The sequence below is a fragment of the Amphiura filiformis genome, chromosome 16 (genome assembly GCF_039555335.1).
Source record: "Amphiura filiformis chromosome 16, Afil_fr2py, whole genome shotgun sequence".
NCBI lineage: Eukaryota > Metazoa > Echinodermata > Ophiuroidea > Amphilepidida > Amphiuridae > Amphiura > Amphiura filiformis.
In genome coordinates, this window is record NC_092643.1 from 37,458,460 (window position 1) to 37,481,678 (window position 23,219).

Sequence of the window (23,219 nt, forward strand, 5' to 3'; positions counted from 1 at the left end):
TGAACCGAAATTCTTTTCCACGGACAAGGAGATGGATTAACATCTGAATTGTAAATTATATATTGTTATGCTATCTGCATATTACCTTGTGGGAAAGAATTTCGGTACAAAATTACTTTCGGTGGAGAAACCAAGGATGGATACTGCGTATTGCAGGTTATCTAGAGATGGCAAATTGCCGTAAATCATCGCTTACCTGAACTGCAACACCTAATCCTAATTGACGGCATACTACAATAGCATCGTGTATATCCCAGCCGTATCCACACACAGTCCCCCATGTATTCCCATGGAACACTTCAACTCTGCCCTCGAACGATGAGGGACCATCTCGGAGCCGTACTGTATATTGTTTTTCTGGTTTGAGTTTTAAAACTATATGGAAGATAATGTAAATCAACTTGTTAGTACACAGACGTTTTCTCCACGGCGGTATAATAAGAAGTGTACTGTACACCTTTTTTTCATAATCACTAAGGTATAGGACATTTTCTGATTTTGGCTTTAGCGCCCTTTCCAGCCTCGTCTAATCTTCATCTCCATACACTTTACATGTAAAATGAAAAATTCCATTAAAAAGAATACCCCTACAATTTTTGTCACTGTCATGGTCTTCATGTCCATCTGGAGCATACAAGTCTACTCTGAAGTACAAAGTACAGACGCGGACGCAAACATTGTGCCGACTTTGAAGGCACGCATACCTGCAGCAGAGACGCAGAACTACGCACTGTTAACACGCTGTATACGCGTGCGTTGTCACTTTGTACTTCAGAGTGGACAAACTGTAGATGTGTATCTCCACTATGGACATTTCGTTGACAATTCTCAGAAATAATGCAAGATTCTAATTTCAGTCAAATATGTAATACCAAAAACGACAAATCACCAGCATTGTATTAATTAGGTGTCACTTAAATTAACTGCACCTTTAATATCACACTCTCAGGCCTACGTGTGTAACTTATCATTGAGTCAATCTGGATTTCCTGAGACTGACAAAAACCAAAAGTAACATCTATGTATGAACCTGGTGATAAAGATGATGTTGGAACTATAATTTGGTTCACCTCAAGTTTGGTAGTGACGTCAATGCTTCTTCGCGGTTGCGCTGCAAGCGTACCAACAAAACGCTTATGTACGCGTGCGTGCACACTCAGGGCGTTTAACTTTACGCGTGCGATTTGATATCGCGGCACGGGACATACGCACATACGTCACTACCAAACTTGAGATGAACCAAATTATATTGACCTATTTCTGGATTACCAATTGGTTTTTTAAATCATTGAATGAGCTATACACGACCAAATGTATACGCCGTAGAAGTGACGTCATAATCGGATTAACTACCATAGCAATAGATGAATACAATTTTTGAACAGATCGCCCTGCACTGCAAGCGGATTGTACTAATCACCTGTGTATGTCAGCAAACATAGATTGAATACAATACCGCTCTTTTTCAAGATACTAATCTTACAGGTGCGAGTGATCAGCCTTTCTTTGATAGCTATGATTCAATGCATTTTTACCGCGTGAACGTTGTAGTGAAGGGCGATATAGTCAAAATTATGTTCATCTATTGCTATGGTAGTTAATCCAATTAACTACGTCACTTCTACGGCGAATATGCCTGTGTATTTGACCAATTATATGAATTATGTAAGGGATTTGATGGCCAACAAATAATGGCTTAAATAATATTCTTGTTACTACTATAATGTTGTAGTTTTTCAACACGATCACAACATTAGCTGTGTAAAATCATGCTTAAAAGTTGATTTTGTAATTTTAGAAAATAAATTAAACACCCCTCTGGACTTTTCGTACTGATCAGACTATAGATGTAGTGTAGGGGACTTATGTGGCTAGTTTTATGGTTAAAACATGATATGTTAAACATGTATGTTAAATAATTATGTCCCAATGCTTTAGTGGCCGAGATCGTTAGTCACCTCGATATTTTATAAATTATCAATTGATTCCCAACAAATTGATGGTAAATAATATTCCAATCTTTTTCGCGCTTACCAGATTGTTATGAAGCACCTAAGTTTGTTTTGAGAATCTAGCATAATCAAGATGTGGACAAGGGCATTGATAACATAGTTAAAGTTTGACTAGGAAGGGAATGTTTTACACGCCTAGTTATACTAATTAATTTTGAAACAGTTTTAGAACGATAATCAGCATTAGGACATCAGGTCTTACTATTATTAAGTTTACACCAAGATGCTTAAAGGAACACTCCGGCAATCACAACATTATGCCTTATATGTTAGAAAAACAATTATCAAGCATGAATCACATATTGACCTTAAAAAATAAGACAGCCGTCTCTCACCAAGCGATATTCAAATTTCCCGGGCATCAAAATTGCCTTGGGCAATGACGCCCCAGTAACACAATGAAGGCTGACAACAATTGTGCATTAATAACCATACGTCATTGCCCTAGAATTTTGGTGGGCAGTTCACGCCTGGAACTGGCAAAACTAATACCTGTAACAAATGCTAAATTCTAAAAATGGTGTTTGAATTAGTTCTGTGCAGTCAAAACAAGACCAGACTTATTAAAATCAACATGATCAAGGCAAAAGCAATAGCTATTTGAACTGACTGAACACCCAGATGGGGCAGAGGTCTTGTTTATGTTTTCAGGGTTAAATTTTGACGGGCAATTTTGGTGAAAATGACGGGCACGTGTCAAATTCTAGCTAAGCATTTTAAAAATGCTGGAGTGTTCCTTTAAGAATCTTCGTGTAAATTTAATAATAATAAGACTTGGTCTCCTAATGCTGATTATCTTTCTAAAAATGTTTCAAAGTTAATTGGTATAATTAGGCGTGTAAACATTCCCTTCCTAGTCAAACTTTAACTATGTTATCAATGCTCTTGTCCATATCTTGATTATGCTAGCTCTGTATAGTCCAATGTTTCTCTTGATTCTCCAAACAAGCTTAGATATTTCATAATAATCTGCTAAGCGCGAAAATGTTTTATCATCAATTTGTTGGGATTGAATTAATATTACCCTGCATATCCAGGTGACTAACGACGTCGACAATCCAATCATTGGGACATTCCCATGCTCTCTCATTCCCTAAAACGTAAACTTTAAAAAGTATTCTTAAACACTTGAGAACGTTCCTGCAATCTTATTGGTTCTTACCCGTGTAATATGACATTGCGTGTGCATCAACGCGATACGCGTATTCACTATTTGAACCAATCGGAGTCGCATAGCAACAACGGGACTGGTCGATTTTAAGCCCTAGGTAGTTCCTTGTAAAATGTAGGATTTAATTTGCTTAACATTTGTAATACTTACGATATTTCTATTTGAATTGAAATGTTTAAGAATGAGAATAAAGGTATTGTTTTAGCCGCTGTCGTGCATCTATCGTCTCATATAACACGGGCAACATCATCATTTTTGACGTAAAACAACGAGACGATAGATGCACTTCAGTGGCTAAAACCAATACCTTTATTCTCCAAGTAAAATACCTGGCTCTATTTTAGTTTGTACAGTCGCAGTGACATCGTCATATGGCTCATTAGTGACTGATTCATCATCATCCATCAAGATTCCCGATGTGTAGTTTACTCCAGCAATAGGTGTTGTAGAGGGCCCAGGAGTACTAGGACTATACGGAGAGCAAAGTACCCCGGCTGAATTCAGCATGACGTAACAGTCTACATTGTACCACCCTGAATGCCCGCATTCAGCGAGTGTAGATTCTGTCCCAGTGCATTTGATATTGGAGAGAATTGCTGTTCCATTGCCGTGACCGAAGTGTGAATTCCTGCACGGAGGAACAAACAGACAATAAAGCTTGTAATAAATCAAACTAGGTTACATTTTATTCGTCTTCTGTAGGAAATGTCACGATTTACCGTCTTAAAAGTGGGTTGCAAGTTGGTACAATCGTGAAAGTTGTATTAATATATGTTATTATGTTAGTAAATACTCCCTAATTCATTCAATTATGCCGTTAGTGTTACCCAATATCCCTTGTATCGAATGTTTAATAACTGGTTATTATCTTTGTACGACTCTTTATGTTACGTCATTCATTAAAAATCTTCAAAAATAACGTCATACCTTGTAAAATTTTTTGCTAGTATGAATATTTCTAAAAATATCAAACTCTGCGAAACATTACTGTTGCTATACCAGAGCTATACAAGCAACGGGATGACCAGATATTATTAGAATGTGAGTGATTTTTTTAATTGCATTTTGATGTTTAACTCCACGGTTGTTTGATGTGATCATTTATTAATGTTTCTAACAAAACATTGCATAATTTTCAATTCTAGAGCTTTACAATACTAACAGACTTTTTATGGTAATTTGTATTCTATAAACTGTATATTTCTGTGCAAATTGAGGGTTACATACATTTTAAATTAAATTAAATTAAATTAAATGATGTTATTCAGTTTTATGATGTTTTATGCCATTATGCCAAGTGTTTATCCCTTGTAAAGATGCAAAAAAGTTTTAAGATCAGTCATCAGTGTTCAACTTTGCTTCAAAATGAATACAGTTCTACATTCCATCAAACAACCGTGCCTCACGATTACCACCCGTCAATCCCTATCAAGCAGTAATTTAGAGAGAAACATCTGTATAATTTGTATATTAAAAATAAGAGACACATTTTGAGCGCCGCTTTAAGCTTATCTACCAATGAACTGTGTTGTGGAATTAAGTACCGAAGAACCTTAATACAAATGCATGAATTTTTACATGAAAGACGCAAAAATATAAAGCTTAACTATTTCAGATGCTCATTAGTGCAAACATTGTGCACATATTAAAAGATTGACTTTGACTAAAATTGAGGGCGCCATTTTTATGAAATCTCACAATGTGCCTCTAATATCCTTACCCATATTCCTTTAGTGCCATACCATAACCGAGTTGTTTACATGCGATGTCGGCATCCTCTAAATCCCAGCTATCGTGACATACTGGTCCCCATTCACCATTGTAAAATACTTCTACATTGCCTTCATTTGGAGAGGTTCCGCCAACAAGTCTGATATCAACTGGAGCAGTATCTTAATAAAGGAAATTACAATAACATATTATATTAAAGATTATTGTTGTTTACATTTGCCATGGAAGTCGTTCTTTGGGTCATCAGGCATTGGTCAGGGCGAGATTATGTAATTGTCCTAAAGGTAGATTTGATTTAGGCTCCTTTTCTCTTCCCCCATTTCCCATTTGATCTTCCTCTTCTCATTCTATATTCCCTTTCCCTTCCAATCGTTCGTCCTCTTTTCTTCATGTTGTCGCCCCGAGAAAAGCGTCAGCTTTAAGGAGTCTGGTGGTGAGATAACCCGGGATGTGAGATAGCTAACATTAGTTGCTACTCTATAGATTAAAACACTTTCATTATAGGACACTTAGCATATTTTAGTGTATGGACTCCAGGAGAACCTATCAACCCGCGCTCGTTCGACGAGTTACAAAAATAAGTCTGTCCATTAGCCGATGGTTTAGGAAGCATACACGTGAAGTTTTATGTATATAGAATGATGCATGGGCTGACAACGTGTAGCCTATTATCCAACCTTCTGCATGTTATAAAGCTTATGATTTCCACCGTGACCCGCTGTGGATACAGTTTTTTCAGAAGTGAAAAATTACTAAATGATATTGATAATCAGTTATGCTATGCACACAGTGGATAAGAAATTGTATTCAGTCCTCTGACAAAATTAGTTACGACTGCCAGTCCTGACAGAGATCGTAGTTTTTCCTTTACCTTATTCTACATACGGAATATAGAGTGAACTTTTTGAACTTAATTAAGGGCTCTGGAATGAGCGTTTCGACAGTATTTTTTGTGGGACATGAGAGCACATCAGGCATATTGCATTCCGATATAATACAAATTTTATGACAAATTATTAAAATTTGATATTTGTTAAATTTTTGATAACAGTCCTCGAAGAAAACTTATAAAATAGTATTTACTTAAAGTGTATGTAGCTGGGAGGAAAAGCCGACGAACAATTGAAAATTTTGACTTTTCATATTGAAGATATATATTTTCCCAATTAGGTCTTTTGGGGAAACAAATCCATATCTTCAATACAAAAGGTCAACATTTTCAATTAATCGTCGGCTTTTCATAGCAGCTACATACACTTTAAGTACATATCATCATATGTATAAAGTTTACTTCGAGGTCTGTTAAATATACGAACAAAAATATTTGAAGAGAGTTTGAAAGGGCGAAACATAAACATGATAAAAACTTGTATTGTTGCTCAAAAATCCTGAGCATTAGGTATGCCAATATTTGTTAAAACAGAAAAAGACAAAGACATGATAATGAGATGCAACATATTAGATAATTATCCTCCTCATTTGTAAAATTTCTAATTAGATAGTTTTCTTCCTCATCTGTGAGGTTCCTAATTAGATACTTTTCCACCTCATTTGTCAACTACACTTATTACGCATGATGATTGCCGCAATCTTTTATAAGTTGCCTTTGACTTTGCAAAATTTATCTTAACAATCTTCATCAAGCTAGCTATACTATTACCGTCTGCCCCTCAATCCACACGACAAGCCTCCTTTATGATACTTTAATTTGCAATTAACCTTCAAACGACGCCGCATATTATTATCTACCTGTTTTCTTCGATTACTCAATGTGTCTGATTTATATCCGTCAAGACATTAACTATTTACAAAGGCGCCTGTAAAATTCAGCAACGTTGATTGTAAAACCCGAAATGTGTTTTAATCTTCTGCACAGGCGATTGTTATCTTGAGTCCTTTAGCTACGTTATTGCTTTTTATGTTACCTTTAACGCTCTCGTCAAAGGTTAACAGTAATTCGACATAGTTGGGTCTAAATGGGAATATATTTATTTTGAAATTTTTAACAGTTTAATCTAAACCTGGTTTTATGAGGTAACCTTTTTACAATAGTCATGTTATATTTCTCAATGGGTTAAATATCTGTACAAGTAGAGCGAAAAATATACCTCAATGGGACCCGTATAGTTGTGAACATAAACTCTAGGGATTTATGCAATTTCCATATTTCGTATGGTACGCTACATGTTTTAAATATTTAAAATTACCTCCTCAAGAATACTTATAATCATGAAGATTCGTAGAGAAAATATTTGAAGAGAGCTTGAAAGGGAGAAACATAAACATAATTAAAACTTGTATTGTTCCTCACAAATCCTGAGCATTAAGTGTATGCCAATATTTTGTTAAAAGACAAAGACACGATAATGAAATGCAACTAATTAGATAATTATCCTCCTCATTTGTGAAATTTCTAATTAGATAGTTTTCAACGTAATTTGTGAGGTTCCTAATTAGATACTTTTCCACCTCATTTGTCAACTACACTTATTACGCATGATGATTGCCGCAATCTTTTATAAGTTGCATTTGACTTTGCAAAATTTATCTTAACAATCTTCATCAAGCTAGCTATACTATTACCGTCTGCCCCTCAATCCACACGACAAGCCTTCTTTATGATACTTTAATTTGCAATTAACTTTCAAACGACGCCGCATATTATTATCTACCTGTTTTCTTCGATTACTCAATGTGTCTGATTTATATCCGTCAAGGCATTAACTATTTACAAAGGCGCCTGTAAAATTTCAGCAACGTTGATTGTAAAACGCAAAATGTGTTTTAATCTCCTGCACAGGCGATTGTTATCTTGAGTCCTTTAGCTACGTTTTTGCTTTTTGTGTTACTATTACCGACATGGCATGTTTCACAGATTTGATGTTTAGATCATGGAATATTTATTAACGCTCAGCATGTTTGTACCAATTCTTAAAGAAGTTTACGTAAATATTATAGTCTAATTATGGCAAAATATAAGTAATACTCTTATGTACATGACGTTGTTGACGTATATATTTGTGACGTGTCATTTCAACTGAGGAGACACTTTTGGGCAGGATCGTAAATGGAGAAATAGCCAAAAATGTGGGTTTGTTGCGAATTTGTGATGTTATTAATGTATCAAATATTTTCTGATAGTTTCAGACCGGAATATAACTGGCATCTTGTATTTATTGAGACATTTTCAAGGTAATTCCTACTCTCAACATTGTCAATAATATTTTTAAAGGCCGATATCTCATTTTCCAATTTTATAATACCATAACTTACGAACTCAATATCTTCGCTTAGGAATGTCCGATTTCATTGGGAAAATGGCGTTAACGGATGTTAAAACCTCAAAATTGATAACCTGCCCCAAAGTGTCTCCTTTTGACATGGCACGTCACATTTATAAAAGTTTTGCATTTTACCCGAAAATAATATTAGCATGTATCAAAACGTGCTGCGAGGTAGTGTCATATTGCTGTTTTCATGGAAAATCATCAGTGTCCGTCGGTTATTATGGTGTACAGTGACCTAAAGCAGAGTTAGTTTAACGTATTTATTCTGCTAGGTAGCCTTTCATTATGAATGGCCTATTATAGCGTAGAGTGATATTTTGTTTTCACAAACATCAGACAGTTTTACTTATTTATTATTACCCACGCTTTTATTCCTCTGAAGGATGAGTGTTTCTAGAAACTTTTACTACTTTACATTTCGTATAGTCTGTCCAGTATAAGATGGAGCTTGACCTGTACAAAAACGCATGGACCTTACATGTTACAAAAAAATGGGACAAAGGTCATATTGACAACTTATGGTAGAACATTCATTAGTTGGTAGAGACCTTTCAGAAAAAAAAAGTATTTGAGGGATCGCATTCCACCTAACTCTGAATATACTATACATGCTAGGCTGGGCTAAAAAAAAAACTATTGCGGGGATAAAGATGACATTTTTACCCGACAAAGATTGCTATGGTAGCCAGACGTACTTTCTCCCCTCCCTCAGGAGTCATAGTTGCTATTATATCTATTATAGTTGTTGTTCTGGAATCAAATTCCGAAACCCACTCAACATGCGAGCTTGTAAGTTGTTCTGTTACCTAATCACATCGAGCGTGAATCTCAGAATTGGGCTCAGAGCAACAACAATAGGAACTCCTGGTGTGTGGAGCAGTTTCAGCAGAGTAGAGGTATATTAATTTCTGATCATAGTTCTACAATTTACCGCAACCTACGAATCAATTATATATTCTGATCATGTTTCTATTCTGAGATGAACCGACATCCTTCGTCATTGAATTCCTTACTTTTGATTAAGTTTGTGGGAAAGAGCGTGGTAATATGAGAACGTTGTATTTCTTGTGCTTATGTTTGAGGAATAATACATGTTTTATATTATGCGGCAGATCTTTCTAAAAATACACCCAGACTGCAAGATATGACCCACAAGTGAAGTGCTGATTGTGTGTTACGGCCATGACAACGAAGTACTAAGAACGCAGGTGAAGATCAAAATGGAAAAACAAATTATACTATTTCTATCAGTTTGAAATCTCTAGCGTCATTTTGGACCCATTCCATCCGGAAAGCAAGCTAAAGCTGTATGAATGGATTAAAATGAATGGATTGGAATGAATTGAATGGATCTGACATCAATATATAGCTTAAATTAATCTCGATTGAACAAGGCACCTGTTTTGTCAAACAAAACCTAGTCAGTTGACAGCAGAGAGAGGTGACAAACAGGAGAAAACAACGGACTGAAGCTTTTATTCATCTATTGTGTCCGTTTTGAGCGCTGACATATTGGAAAATGCTGCCATCAATATTCATGGATTCTCGCGATCGACACATTATAGTTGTTCAATTGTTGCGACTTTATTATTAGGTGTTTTTATTCATTCATTGGGCGTATCGAGCTGCTCCATCAGTAATCAGGTTTGTGCGCTTTTGCGACCAAATTGAGGCGACTTAAACACACCCTTGAGATGTGTAATAACAATGGTACCACTTTATGGTGCGCTTACACATGACTTTCTTGTGGCCACTTCTTGATACTCGCCTACAGTGTTAAGCGTCAATATACTGTCGGGTCAGTTACCAATTTAATGCGGAATCCCTTTGTTCGAAACAATGGTTCCACTTTATGAATATCCGTTCGGTAACTCAAATCGGCATCATAGGATCAAACGCGTTACGTAATCTATTGCCTCTCCATGATACTCTTATTGGGTAGAAACACATAATTATCTTCGACGGCTCTTTATATTATAACAAATTTTGTAGAGGCATTGTCAGCTGTGAGCCCGGTTTCAAGTCTCTCCGATGAAAATTTAATGATGTAATTTACAACCCCTTCCGGATGAGATAAATTACTGTTAAAAGATTAACCTACTTATTCACCGGGTCGTTTGGGTTGCAATATTATATGTTTATAAAACTTTCAAGCTTTATAACGACTCTAATAATGCGTCCATTTATTATTGATACTCACCTAACGTTGCTCTACAAATCACACCAGCTTCACCATACTCATGAGAGCAAAGTCCACTATACCAAGACGGATGTTCACAATCAGCCAATTTCTCCTCCGTACCTCTGCACTCTACCCATGAGAGTATATGGGCACCTGTTCCTGGTTTAAAATGTGATCGTGTAGTGGCCAATATGGCGGAATGAAAGCCAAGTTGTCTGCACGCTACTGTAGCATCCGTGATATCCCAACCGTTATCACACACTGTACCCCATTCGCCATTGTAATATATTTCAACTCGGCCAGAGTGGTTGCTTACTCCGCCTACTAGACGAACTTCGTATGTTTCTGGTGTAGATAACAGAAAAGAGTGAAAATATTGATGTATTATTCGGAAAGAACGAATATCGTTATTTTATCATATTAAGCCACACATCTACTTCAATATATTGAGGAACCAGGCCAGCGGCGGTAATTATGATCTGCTCCTACGAAATGAGTTTTAAGTCGCAAGTTGGTAATTTCGAGAAGTCCTGGCTACTGCGTTAGTGTTCTTTGTTTCACACGCACTTGAACAAGCCACCAATAAGGGAACAATGGGCCGTTTACGAAGGACATACTACTGGCTTGTAAGGTGCACGGAAAACAAAGAACATCAACTCAGAAGCCAGGATGTCTCAAAACTAAAATCTTGCGACTTTACTCTCATTTCGTGGCAGCAGGTCACAATAATTAGATGTGAGTTCCGTTCTATCCACGTAATTGACGCAATATACTGAAAAAGAGTTATGAACAAAAAGTTTGGTAGATTTGCAAACTACAAAATAATTCCATTGAGTTTACAAGCTTTTAGAAGTAATTCAAATCCACAATTAATTCTAATCTCTGAATACGAAGCAGATTTCTCTAACCTCTTGTAACACAAAACAATCTTGGTTGAACTTAATGCCCGGTTCATCACCAATATAGGCTACAGGGTGTCCCATAATAAAATATATGACAATTTCCATTACACGTGAATTTCTGGGGTTTTAACATGATCAGACACAGTCGGTAGGTTGTGACAAGTATATTAGTACAGCAGATATTCTCTACAGAAAATCTAACAGTAGTCATGGTAATATACTGAAAAGTTTCTGGCCTGTCACGCGGGTTTTCCAGCGAATCCGACGAGCTGAGGAATTTTTTATCTATTTTTAACCCATTTGTTTTTAATTTAGTGTTTTTCTGGAATGGTACCTAATGGACAGAGTGCGAATAAAATTTGAAAACGGAAAAGCAGTATTACGGTCATTATCTGGGCAGTGTTGTCATTTCATGTCTGTTTTCTCACAGCCACCTCAGTAAATATCAGACTATAATAAAATGCCTCCACTAATTCACAAAAAGATCAGATATAAAGAGCATTGTCTAAAAAAAAAGTGCAGTGATTTATAGTGCGCTACGCACAAGCACAACGCCTAGACGTTGATCCACAAGCCTCAGCACACTTTACATGTTGTCGCTGACCCCTATGGCCCCACATCATTCCATAAACCATTTAACAACAAATCAGGGACTTTGCTGCTACAAGAGCGCACACCCTAGACATTCCACAAAAAACCGCAACCAGGATCAGCTCCCCGAGTTTCGCACGGGTTACAACGAGACAATTAGCAGTAAGTTCCTTGTCCAGGGGAATTTCAAGCTAACTCAAGTTTGGCTTGAATAAGAGTATATAATAATAAGTATAAGATCTCACTGGTGCTAGTTAGATTTAATATTTCTCTTATTGTTTTTGACAATGAGGTTTCACAAACATGGTTAAGTGATGCACAACTAAAGATCCATCTTTGCTTTTAAAAATTGCAACAATTATTATTAGACAAGAAACTTTAACGTTGTCATGGAATGTCTTTATATATACCGGTACTAATCATTCTAAGACACCCTGTACATAATGCAAATCATGTAAATCCACTCAGGCAAATGTCTTTAAATAAAACATTTATATGAATCCCACTCAGATATTCTGGCAGCATTTCTCATCCCGCACCTGGACATTTCAAATATTGCTGAGAGAGTCACGGTATAGGTAAGATTACCAATGACAGGCTGTTTTTCCCTCTCTGTGCAGTATTATGTTACACAGTTTAGACATATCTACTAAGGCGGCCTGGTGCTTTCCGTTTACGCACCATCTGAAACTTGTCTTCTTCATGCACTGCGCAGAGGGAGTAAGGACAATTTACTAGTTAGGGGCAAGAGTCGTCTTGACATTTGCATAAAATGTTAGCCCGTTTAGTATCGATAGGCTGTGCAAATCATAAGGGGGAAATACAGCAGAAACTGTCGTAAGAGAACTAAGCACTAAAATATGTTATAAGTTACTACAAGCCATTATGAATCAAGCCGCTTTAAAATGCGTTTCCTATTTTGCATTACAAATGAACTGACTGCTGAAGTCCGTTGATGTGTGTTATTATTATAATAGTTCCTATGGTGTAAGAATTGCACCAAACAGAAAGTTTGGTTGGGTTGTGGTGTCTGTTGGGATTTTGAGAGACGTTTCTTGTTTAAGATTCGTACTCGTTTTCAAGAACCCTTTTTTGATGTTAAGGCCAGTGGGATGGCAAAAGAAGCAATATTTGTTCAGTTCTGACCATTTAAAGCGAGATGGTACGTTGCTTATGACTACTTTAAAAAGGGCAATGATTTATAGTGCGCTACGCACAGGCACAACGCTTTAATAGATCCCTGAATAGACGACGTTGATCCACAAGTATCAGCCCACTTTACAGGTTCGCTAACCTATACGGCCCCAACAGCTTGCAGCTAAATAGCGCACACCCTTGACATTCCATAATTTCCTTTTGCAGCCAGGATCAGCTCCCCCAGTTTCGTATGGGTTAGTACAACGTGTTACTACTCGGCTAGTACTGCTAGACGGCTAGTACTGGCCGGCGCCCAGTACTATACATTTCATGCTATTTTACTTTAAGGATTCGTCGTAAAAATAAGGAATATTATATTGAGGATTGTCGATTCAAAACCATTCTGCCAGGAAAGCCTCTAGAATTATAAGTCGAAGTAAACGCGAAATCTATAATGAGCCGTAAATTATAAACGAAAATACGTCAATTTAAGAACAATAGATTCTACATTTCCTCATTGACTGCAATGTTTGGGTAATCTATTTGGTTTGGGTAAAAAACACACACGAAATCGCGTTCTGTGAAAACTTCAACGGCAAGGGGATTAAGTTCCAGTATAAATGACCTAATTTTGGCGTTGCAGTTGAAGTAAATTTTCAAACTTCATTTCGCAAATTCTCTATTGATATTAGTACATTGATCTTAAAGGAAATGAGTTTGATCAAGTTTGAACGGCGCTTTGATCAAGTTGGAAAGGCGCCCTATTAAATGTTGCGTATGTATGAAATGAGTCAAGAATCGACGCTAATAATTGCAATTATATTTCCATAGGCCTTGCGGTTCTTGAATTTAGACAAAGATCATGCATATAGGGCGGAAAGTACATCTCTTATATCAATCCTGCGTGGGATCTCCTTTATAGAACCCATAACCGACCCTTTACAAATCTGGAAAAGAGTTTAAAGCAGCTATTGATACTACACATTGTACTCACTATAACGTATTGGAGATGTTGATGTTTAAAATATACCCTTATTTTATCATCGGAAATACCTGATCCTGACTACGCCAATAGGGAAATCACCTTCCTGTGGATTAACTTTCAACTCTTTCATGATAAAGTTCACTGAATTATAATGAAGTATACTGTGAGGTGAGTTGACAATATGTGAAATGAGGACGATGCTTAATTAAAACCAGGTTTCCTGCGTGATGGAAAAAACCTCTGAATAGAGAGTTTGACTAATTATTCCTGAACCTCATTTTAATGTCTGCAATTAATTTTGCTATGTTTCCTTATTAGGCATCATAACATGTAAGGGATGAAATCAAAACTCGACCGACCCGCACCCCCAACAAAACACACCCACACACAAACAAGGCATCTAAGTTTTGAACTTAGAGGAAACATTTGTAATATACAAATAAATAAAAAGACGGACAGAGAGAGAATAATGCTGTTTTACCATTTTTCAATACAGCCTGTATCAAAATGATATCCATCAGTTTCCAGTGATTATGGACAAAACTACCACATCAAAATGCAACATAGGATATTTATAGATGAATGTTATAAAAGCCATAAAACTCTATACAGGCTGTATCAGCACCGCTGGGAGTTGAATTCAAGTCAACTCGGAGCGGTGCCGCTCCGCTTGCAGAAACGTACAAGCGGCATGATGAAGCAGCATGCCGCTCAGCGGCAAGCGGCAGAAAGTATGAAACCAGCATTATTGTTCTTGACGATATGGTTTCAAAATAAACATAGTTAAGTTAATGGATCTTGAGTTGTGCACATCAAAGTTAAAATCTTTGATGTGCACCACTCACGATCCATCTCTGCTTTAAAAAATATGAAATATTAGAAATGAAACTTCAATGTTGTCATTGATACTGGAATGGAATGTCTCTGTATATACCGATACTAATCATTCTAAGACACCCTATACATATTCATAATACAAATCATGCAAACCCACTCAGGCAAATGTCTTTAAATAAAACATTTATATGAATCCCACTCAGATATTCTGGCAGCATTTCTCGTCCTGCACCTGGACATTTCAAATATTGCTGAGAGAGTCACGGTATAGGTAAGATTACCAATGACAGGCTGTTTTTTCCTCTCTGTGCAGTATTATGCTACACAGTTTAGACATATCTACTATTACTAAGGTGGCCTGGTGCTTTCCGTTTACGCAATATCTGAACTTGTCTTCTTCATGCACTGCGCAGAGGGAGAAAGGACAATTTACTAGATAGGGGCAGGAGTAAGGACAATTTACTAGTTAGGGGCAGAAGTAAGGACAATTTACTAGTTAGGGGCAGGAGTAAGGACAATTTACTAGTTAGGGGCAGGATTAAGGACAATAATATTTACTAGTTTGACAATTTGACATTTGCATAAAATATTAGCCCGTTTAGTATCAATAGGCTTTGTAAATCATAAGGGGGAAATACTGCAGAAACTGTGGTAAGAGAACTAAGCACTATAAATATGTTATAAGCTACTGCAAGACATTATGAATCAAGCCGCTTTAAAAACTGTTTTCAATTTTGTATTAAAATGAACTGACTGCTGAAGTCGTTATAGAAAATGAAGTAAGGTATTAAAGGTGCAGATAGTGTGTGTTATAGTTCCTGTGACGCTATAATTTTGTTCGATAAAACAAATAAGGCTACCCATTCCTTTTTACAAGTTTGTATTTCGTCAAATATTGTTCGATTTATTTTAAAAAGTATTTAGGGGGGAACTTATAAGTTGTGGACCCTATATTAAGCCCAATTTTTCAGGAACGTGAACAAAAATGTTTTGTTTGGTGGTTTTAAAGCTTTTTTATGTCAAAATTACACATGAAATAACCACAAAGATTGCCTTTAAAATAGCGAAAGGATAAATCAGAACGTTTAAAGCCAATGGTTTATTACTGTAGTTTGTTTGGCTCTCTTTGGGCATATGTAGAAAAAAGCATATCCCAAAAATATAACTTTTACGCCAGAGTTTGGTTAAAAACCGTGGAAATATTTGTATGTTTGTCCCTTCATTAAATTATTATGCCATATCAATTATGAATTATCAAACCCTATGAAAAAATGAAGAGCATCATCTCAGTTACATATTTTGTTACGGTAGTCCTTCCAGATTTTTCTCAAAGTATGCCAGAACAGCTCTACCCCATGACCAGTCCGCTCCATCTCACCTTAAACTTAAACACTATAGTGTAATTAATATTAATATTTCAAAGTTTTAGGGGCCTGAGCTTTCGATCCTAGCAGGATATTCAAAGTACAATTAATATTAGTACATTGCTCTTAAAGGAAATGAGTTAAAGAAGCCAATAGTTGCAATTATATTTCCATAGGCCTTGTGGTTCTTGAATTAAGGCCAACAATAATATCAGTTTTGGACATTTGCCGCGTACCGAGAAAAATCATGCAATGCATATAGAGCGGAAAGTGCACCTTTTATATCAAGCCTGCGTGGGATCTCCTTTATAGCACCCATGCGAATCCTCCTGTGAGTCAGCTGTATATTTATCTGAACATTTGAATGCAAACTCCGCTAGGTCATGCTCCCCTCCGACCCACCTTACGGGGGAAATCATTATGCAGCTTTATTCCTTTACAAATCTGATGTCCTTTGTAGTGTCATGGAAAACATTTTAAAGCAGCTACTGATGTTACACTCACTCATTGTACTCACTCATGACGTTCTTATAATTATAAAATATACCCTTATTTTATCATCGGAAATACCTGATCCTGACTACGCCAATAGGGAAATCACCTTCCTGTGGATTAACTTTCAACTCTTTCATGATAAAGTTCACTGAATTATAATGAAGCATACTGTGAGGTGAGTTGACAATATGTTAAATGAGGACGATGCTTAATTAAAACCAGGTTTCCTGCGTGATGGAAAAAACCTCTGAATAGAGAGCTTCACTAATTATTCTTGAACTTCATTTTAATGTCTGCAATTAATTTTGCTATGTTTCGTGACACGTATACACAACTTTGTGTATACTTGTATAATGCTGTTTTACCATTGTTCACAATAGCAATACAGCCTGTATCAAAATCCATCAGTTTCCAGTGATTATTGACAACACTACCACATCAAAATGCAACATAGGAGCTACCTTATTTATATATATATAGATGAATGTTATCAAAGCCATAAAACTCCATGATACAGGCTGTATCAAAATGATTGATACCCATCAATTTTTATTGAAAATTTATTGAAAAGCCAGCCACTTCCAAATGCAACATTGGATACTCTAAAAATGTCCAGAATCTATTGTTTATGACTTGTTATGCAATTAATCTACCAATTATTTGGATCTTATGTTGTATTTTGAGCACCAATCATTTTGATACAGCTTGTTTCCTCAGCACTTCAAGAGAATCCAATGTTGCATATTGAAGAAGCGGGCTTGTCAATAAACTTCAAAAACTGGTGGTACCAATCAGTTTGACACAGCCTGTATAAGCTGCATACATCTATTATCACTTCCACTCATTTGTGTCACCATTATATTTGTTGTTTGGTTTTGAACGTGTCAATCTCTAATGCAACTTGTTTTAGTGTACTTTTATCCCCATTAAAGTATTTATACAATATCATACAATATGACAACAGTTTAATATCAAAGGTGTTTGCCAGCTTGATATGCAGTGCATGCGGTTTGAAATATCACGAGTAAACATAAGTTTGTTTGCTCAGGTATAAAATAAAATTAAGCATAATAATAGCTAAAATAACGCAGTAAATATGATGGATGTGATGTTTTCGCAATAGAAATACCAAAATGTTCTGATTATTTATTTAAAACCAAATCGAGCATGCTTAATAAATGTATGATGAGTTTTTTCTATTTTTTTCTTTTATATACATACATCAAGACATATGAAGTCATTAACAGATATTTATCATTACGGTAAAGCTGCCGGGTTTGCGCCTAGATAGCTATTAACCTCATTTATGACCCTGACCCGTTCTACAATTTCTGCAATTTGAGGCTGGAGTGCATTCAATGTGCGGGATGTAGATGGAATGAAGGGCCGTTCATGACTAACAAGGTTAGATCTTGGAATTTGAACTGCAAGGTCCTGTCGGGAGCCCAAACGGAGACTATTTTGCTCATTGACTAATTCTTTGAGTTACAAGCAAACACTTTTGTACAAAAAGTCAGGTATCTCTGTATGTCGCTCTAAATAAAAACACAGTTTACAATAAGATTCTTTGTTCTGATTTTACGTAACTATCTATAGATTTTGTAACTAACACTGACTTACCGGGTGCGAGAGTAGTGTGAGGTGGATGACATGCTACAGCTGCCGCCTTAGTCTCCTTATCACAGTTACCTAACTGCCAACCAGCATGAAAACAATCGACTAGTCTTTCCTCAGAACCATCACAATCCACTTCAAACAAATAGATTGGTTGATATAAATTTCCAAAGTTAGCGTCTGGAGTGACTAAATCTCCACACCCAGCTTGGCGACATGCTACTTGTCCAGAAGCTTCGTTTTGTCGCCAACTCGTTCTGCATACGCCGCCCCACACACCTTGGTATAATATTTCCACACGGCCGTTGCAAGTTTGGGTTCCTCCAACCAGACGTAGTTTATAATCTAAAATAAAAAAGTATAAAATAAAACTAATTTGTATATATTCAACAGTAGTGAGATCTAGTTAAGGCACCACATCCAATTTGGTCCTATACAATTATCGGTACCCGGTTAGGTACCGATGACTCTTAACATCACTCCCTGGTGATGTAATAAATTTTAACAAGCATAATAATTAACAAATGCATAATATTATTGTTTTTTATTTAAATAAAAGGGTAAGATAAAAAGTGCCATCGGCACCTCTTCGGGCACCGATAACGCTATAGGACCAAAAGGATGTTGTGCCTTAAAAGTGAGAAGATCAAAGTAAGAAGGATCCGATTTGCTGGTCACCTTGAAGTAAAGATATGGTACCCAAGATACTTCACTGGAATCCAAGATATGGAAAAAGAAGCTTGTGAGACCCATTCCTTCGGTTCTCAAGCAAGATGCTGGCCTGAAAGTTTCCGACTTTAAGACAGCAATGCACGACAGAAAAGTTCTTCATCTCTCCCCGAGATGTCCAGGTTGTCATGTCACCAATCTTAGGGACAGTAATCAAGTCCCATCGATAAAAATACATTTTTCAAGAAAACATTAAAAAAATAAAAGCAAAATCTATATATATTTGACGTCCCAACTTTGGCCCAAGGGCACGGTTTTCTAGTTTTCATTTACGCCCACCCTTCCTTCTTACTTAAGGTCTTAAGGTAAGCAATGTTTTCTTCTCCATCAAAAATAATTATGAAGACAAAACCCTGACTTCGCCTTGGAAATCACTTTATTTTTGCAAAATAGAACAAATGTTCTTAGTATAATACTATATGGCATATACTTTCAAGGTCATTTAACTGAACGCGCCAAAACGACACAGTTGTTTTCGATCAATATTCTTCCCTTTACCAGGGGCGTAGCAGGCTTTCTTGGTGTGGGGGGGGCAAAATAAAATTTCAGGGGCACAGCTGAAAAAAAAGTGCAATTGCAACATGCAATTTTTTTTAGAGAGACTGTACAATGTCTTCGAGGTTCCAAAAAAGGCTTCATTGTGACGATGTGCGCGCGTAGCGAGCAAAAAATTTTACACTATTTTGGCCCATGATCGGGGTAAATTTTGATAGAAACTGCCCTTTTTCGTTTCCTTTGCCCTTTGGTCAGAGGGGGACTTTTGTCTTTCATTTTTGTCAGGGGGGGAACAGTCTGCCCCACTGCTCTCCGCTGGCTACGATACTGCCCTTTACACAATACGATGACAACATGGGAGTAAAACAAGACGTATCCATGGGAAGATTTGGAAAATATATCAGTGTTGTCAATAAATTAAACTCCCATTCTGTGATTTCAGCGCAAGTGTAAAAAAAATTAAATTGTTTATAAATTGCTTAAAAGTGAAGGATAAGTCATTCGAAATGTCATTTGGTATTTTTGATATGGAATATTTGGCAAAAAACAAAGAAAACAGCAGTAATGGCGAAGTTGAAGCCCCATTCAAATACATGTAGCTAATTTATTTACTGTCAGCATATAAATTACACATTCATGTAATGTCTTGTTTTGTCTTGAATGCGGGACTTTCAGCTGAACAACTAGCAGACTCAGTATGTTAGCACATTTATGACAATGACAAATGTATATACCAGAATCGGACTTTTGATGATTTTTACGATCGTCCGGATGAGCAAATCACTGAATGGGTCTTTAACTTCTTTATTATTGTATATCACTACATTTCTAAATGTCTTTTAAGACATTGAAAATTCACTACATTAATTTTTTTAATTATTTAAAAGTTGGTTAATTGTTTCAGACACATTTATTTTCCACTTTGAATCTAAAGATATTTGGTGATTGGTATTTATGTTTAAATGAATTGGTTGCTGATTTGAAATTGCGTGTTGCTCAGTATGGATCATAAACTACAATTCTTGGAATAATAAGGTTTCATTTTCTTACTCTTACGAAAGGTCTCGAGAAGCACATGTTATATAATAATGCATTATGGTGACGCCATATGTCATGCTGCTGTTGTTATATTTAAGTACACCACGTTTATGAAATGATTGTCCTATACTCTGATCAGCTCGTAATAGGCGGGACACATAACATCATGGAATGATATGGAATGGCGATCACACAGCTGGGCGCAGCAACTACGAGAACTGCGCTTTGCATATTGCGTGACTGATGCGAGCTTTTGTGAAGTTACGCGGGCGTAAGTTGGGACTCGCGCAGTAACAAAAACTGAACAATTCTCGCCTTTTACGAGCTAATCAAAGTATAGCAGGATAAGACCAGAGGATGATTTAAGCACTTCCCACCACGCCACTGTGTTGACTTCCCGGGTTGACTTGCGGTTAGCACGGCTGTGTGAGTGAACATGACACCACTGCTCGCACATTGCATTGACGGGCATGGTTAAATTTGAATTTGGACTGATATATTAACAATAAAAACGCATTCAAAATGCTAGTCGATTTCACATTTTATGTTACCTACAGAAGGTGTGAATTATCCTTTATGCATACATCACTTTTGCTCTGAAATCGACCAAGTAATAATGACACACGCACAATTCTTAAACAACATCTTTTGAACAGAATTCAATGGGATTTGAAAAGTAAAGTGGCAGTTGAAACTCTAGTGATAACACCTTTACAGTGCATGATGGGGCTTCCTTAAATCATCCTCTGGGATAAGACAATACCTTTAGAATAGGATTAAGCGAAAGTAGACAAGATCTATTTTTCTAAGTGAGGTTATACAAACTTTGCACCAGCAAGGTTTAACAATAAAATGTGATAACTTTGTAAATCAAAGAGCTTCTTTATGCTGCATGTAGTATGTACACGTTTTCCCAATACACCACCCTGGTTATTTTGTCGCCCCAGGAGGTGGCTGGAACACACAATACACCGGGTTTCCTATGTGTGCTTGCTTCTTCTACTAATTTAAATCGACTGATCTATAACATTCACTTTAAAGAAACCTACCGGTTACGCAGCGGTTGACTTTACAGCAAAATTTACCAGATAGAATAACTCTTTATAATTATGCTTAACTCATGTTTTTTTTCAACAAAAGTACCAGATTAAATTCAGTACTATGGTATTTATTCTTGTACTAGAAAATATAGGTTATTGGGTTAACTATTAATTGAATGGGCTTTAAAAAAAACCCTCAAAATCTGAATTGGATTTTATCTTGAACAAATATTTTGGTGAATGTTTTTTCTCAACCCAATTTTAGGATTTTAATTTTGAAAAACATGTTAAGCTCCTATCTTCGTATACAGGGTGTCCCAAAAAAAAAAGAGGCCCCTCATTGCGCCCTCCTTTTCTCCTATGTCTGAAAAGTTGATCCAATATATTTTGGTATGTAAAGAAACCTTAAGTCGTTAGCTTTAATAAACCAAAACAATTATATCAATCGGCTCACACCTTTTGAAGATATGCTCTTTTAAAGAAATGTACCTGTTTTTCACTCTGTCCACGGAAAAGGTTTGACTACTTCAAAGATTGAAAAGGAGTACACATACCATGCATGAATATCAAACATTCATCAATGATAACTTTATAAATTAACTTTATTTATGGAATGGGCTTTACCGGTGGGTTTATGGGCAATGGATTTTGTTAATAGTGTCATTAATTTGTGGGTAAAATGGTTGCCGAATGGGACTTCTTTTGCTTTACTTGCAATTACTTATTTTTTCTTGCTTATTTATGCCTTTTTGTTTTATTATGTTTCTTACTTTCTTACTTTGTTGTTTCTTGCTTTCTTTTTTATTTACAACATAAGTCATTTCTCTTTTTAGGATAAAAGGTAGCTCTAAAAGGCTGTTTGGTTTGTCTTTGGTTCTTCTGAAGTGAGTTTACTGTGCTGCTCTGCCCTCTACCTGGTTGCCTCCTTGGCGAATACAGGTTTCAGCCCTGGCCCTCATTTGCATCAATTGCGTTGCGTACCATCCTTGTGCGCCGGATACTTGCGAATGCATTCAGTAATACGTTTGCGAAGATCTTGGATTTTGCCACAAAGGAAAAAAATCAACTGGTGTGAGGTCTGATGATCGTGTAGGCCACTCCACAGCATGAGCCATCCCAACCACTCTGTTTACTATCCGTGGACAGAGCGAAAAACGGGTACTTTTATTCAAATGGGCATATCTTCAAAAGTTGTGAGCGGATTGAAATAATTGTTTTGGTTTATTAAAGCTAACGATATATTTAATCAACTTTTCAGAAATAGGAGAAAAAGAGGGCGCAATGAGGGGCCTCTTTTTTTTGGGACACCCTGTATGAACAAAGTAAAAGCATAGCATATTTTCTTATTCGTTTATTTCTTAAAGCAAACTAAAAAGTCATCAAAATATTCTAATAGACAGATGAAAATCCACACAGCTTTAATATGCTGTGGTTTTACATTTTTTACATTTAATATTATCGTGTTATACGTAAAATCTCATAATTTGATTGAATTAGCCTGAATAGGAAAACAGCAGCAATGCTGGCTGTCAGCCCTTAAAGATGATTAAAATGAACGTGACACTCATCTTTTTCTTTTGATGAAGGTTGAAACAGTAATTTCGTTGTT

The 23,219-nt window shown here is 36.4% G+C and overlaps 1 protein-coding gene across 1 annotated transcript in view; it reads right to left on the reverse strand.

Annotated features, from left to right (window-relative positions):
* LOC140135948 (scavenger receptor cysteine-rich domain-containing group B protein-like) overlaps nt 1-23,219 on the reverse strand; it is a 145,672-nt gene that overhangs the window by 18,037 nt on the left and 104,416 nt on the right. Inside the window, exons 3-7 of the mRNA XM_072157646.1 lie at nt 18,315-18,653; nt 10,402-10,728; nt 4,904-5,075; nt 3,513-3,811; nt 197-375 (exon numbers count right to left, since the gene is read on the reverse strand). Of these exons, the coding sequence (XP_072013747.1) occupies nt 197-375; nt 3,513-3,811; nt 4,904-5,075; nt 10,402-10,728; nt 18,315-18,653 (1,316 nt within the window). The remainder of the gene's footprint in view (nt 1-196; nt 376-3,512; nt 3,812-4,903; nt 5,076-10,401; nt 10,729-18,314; nt 18,654-23,219) is intronic.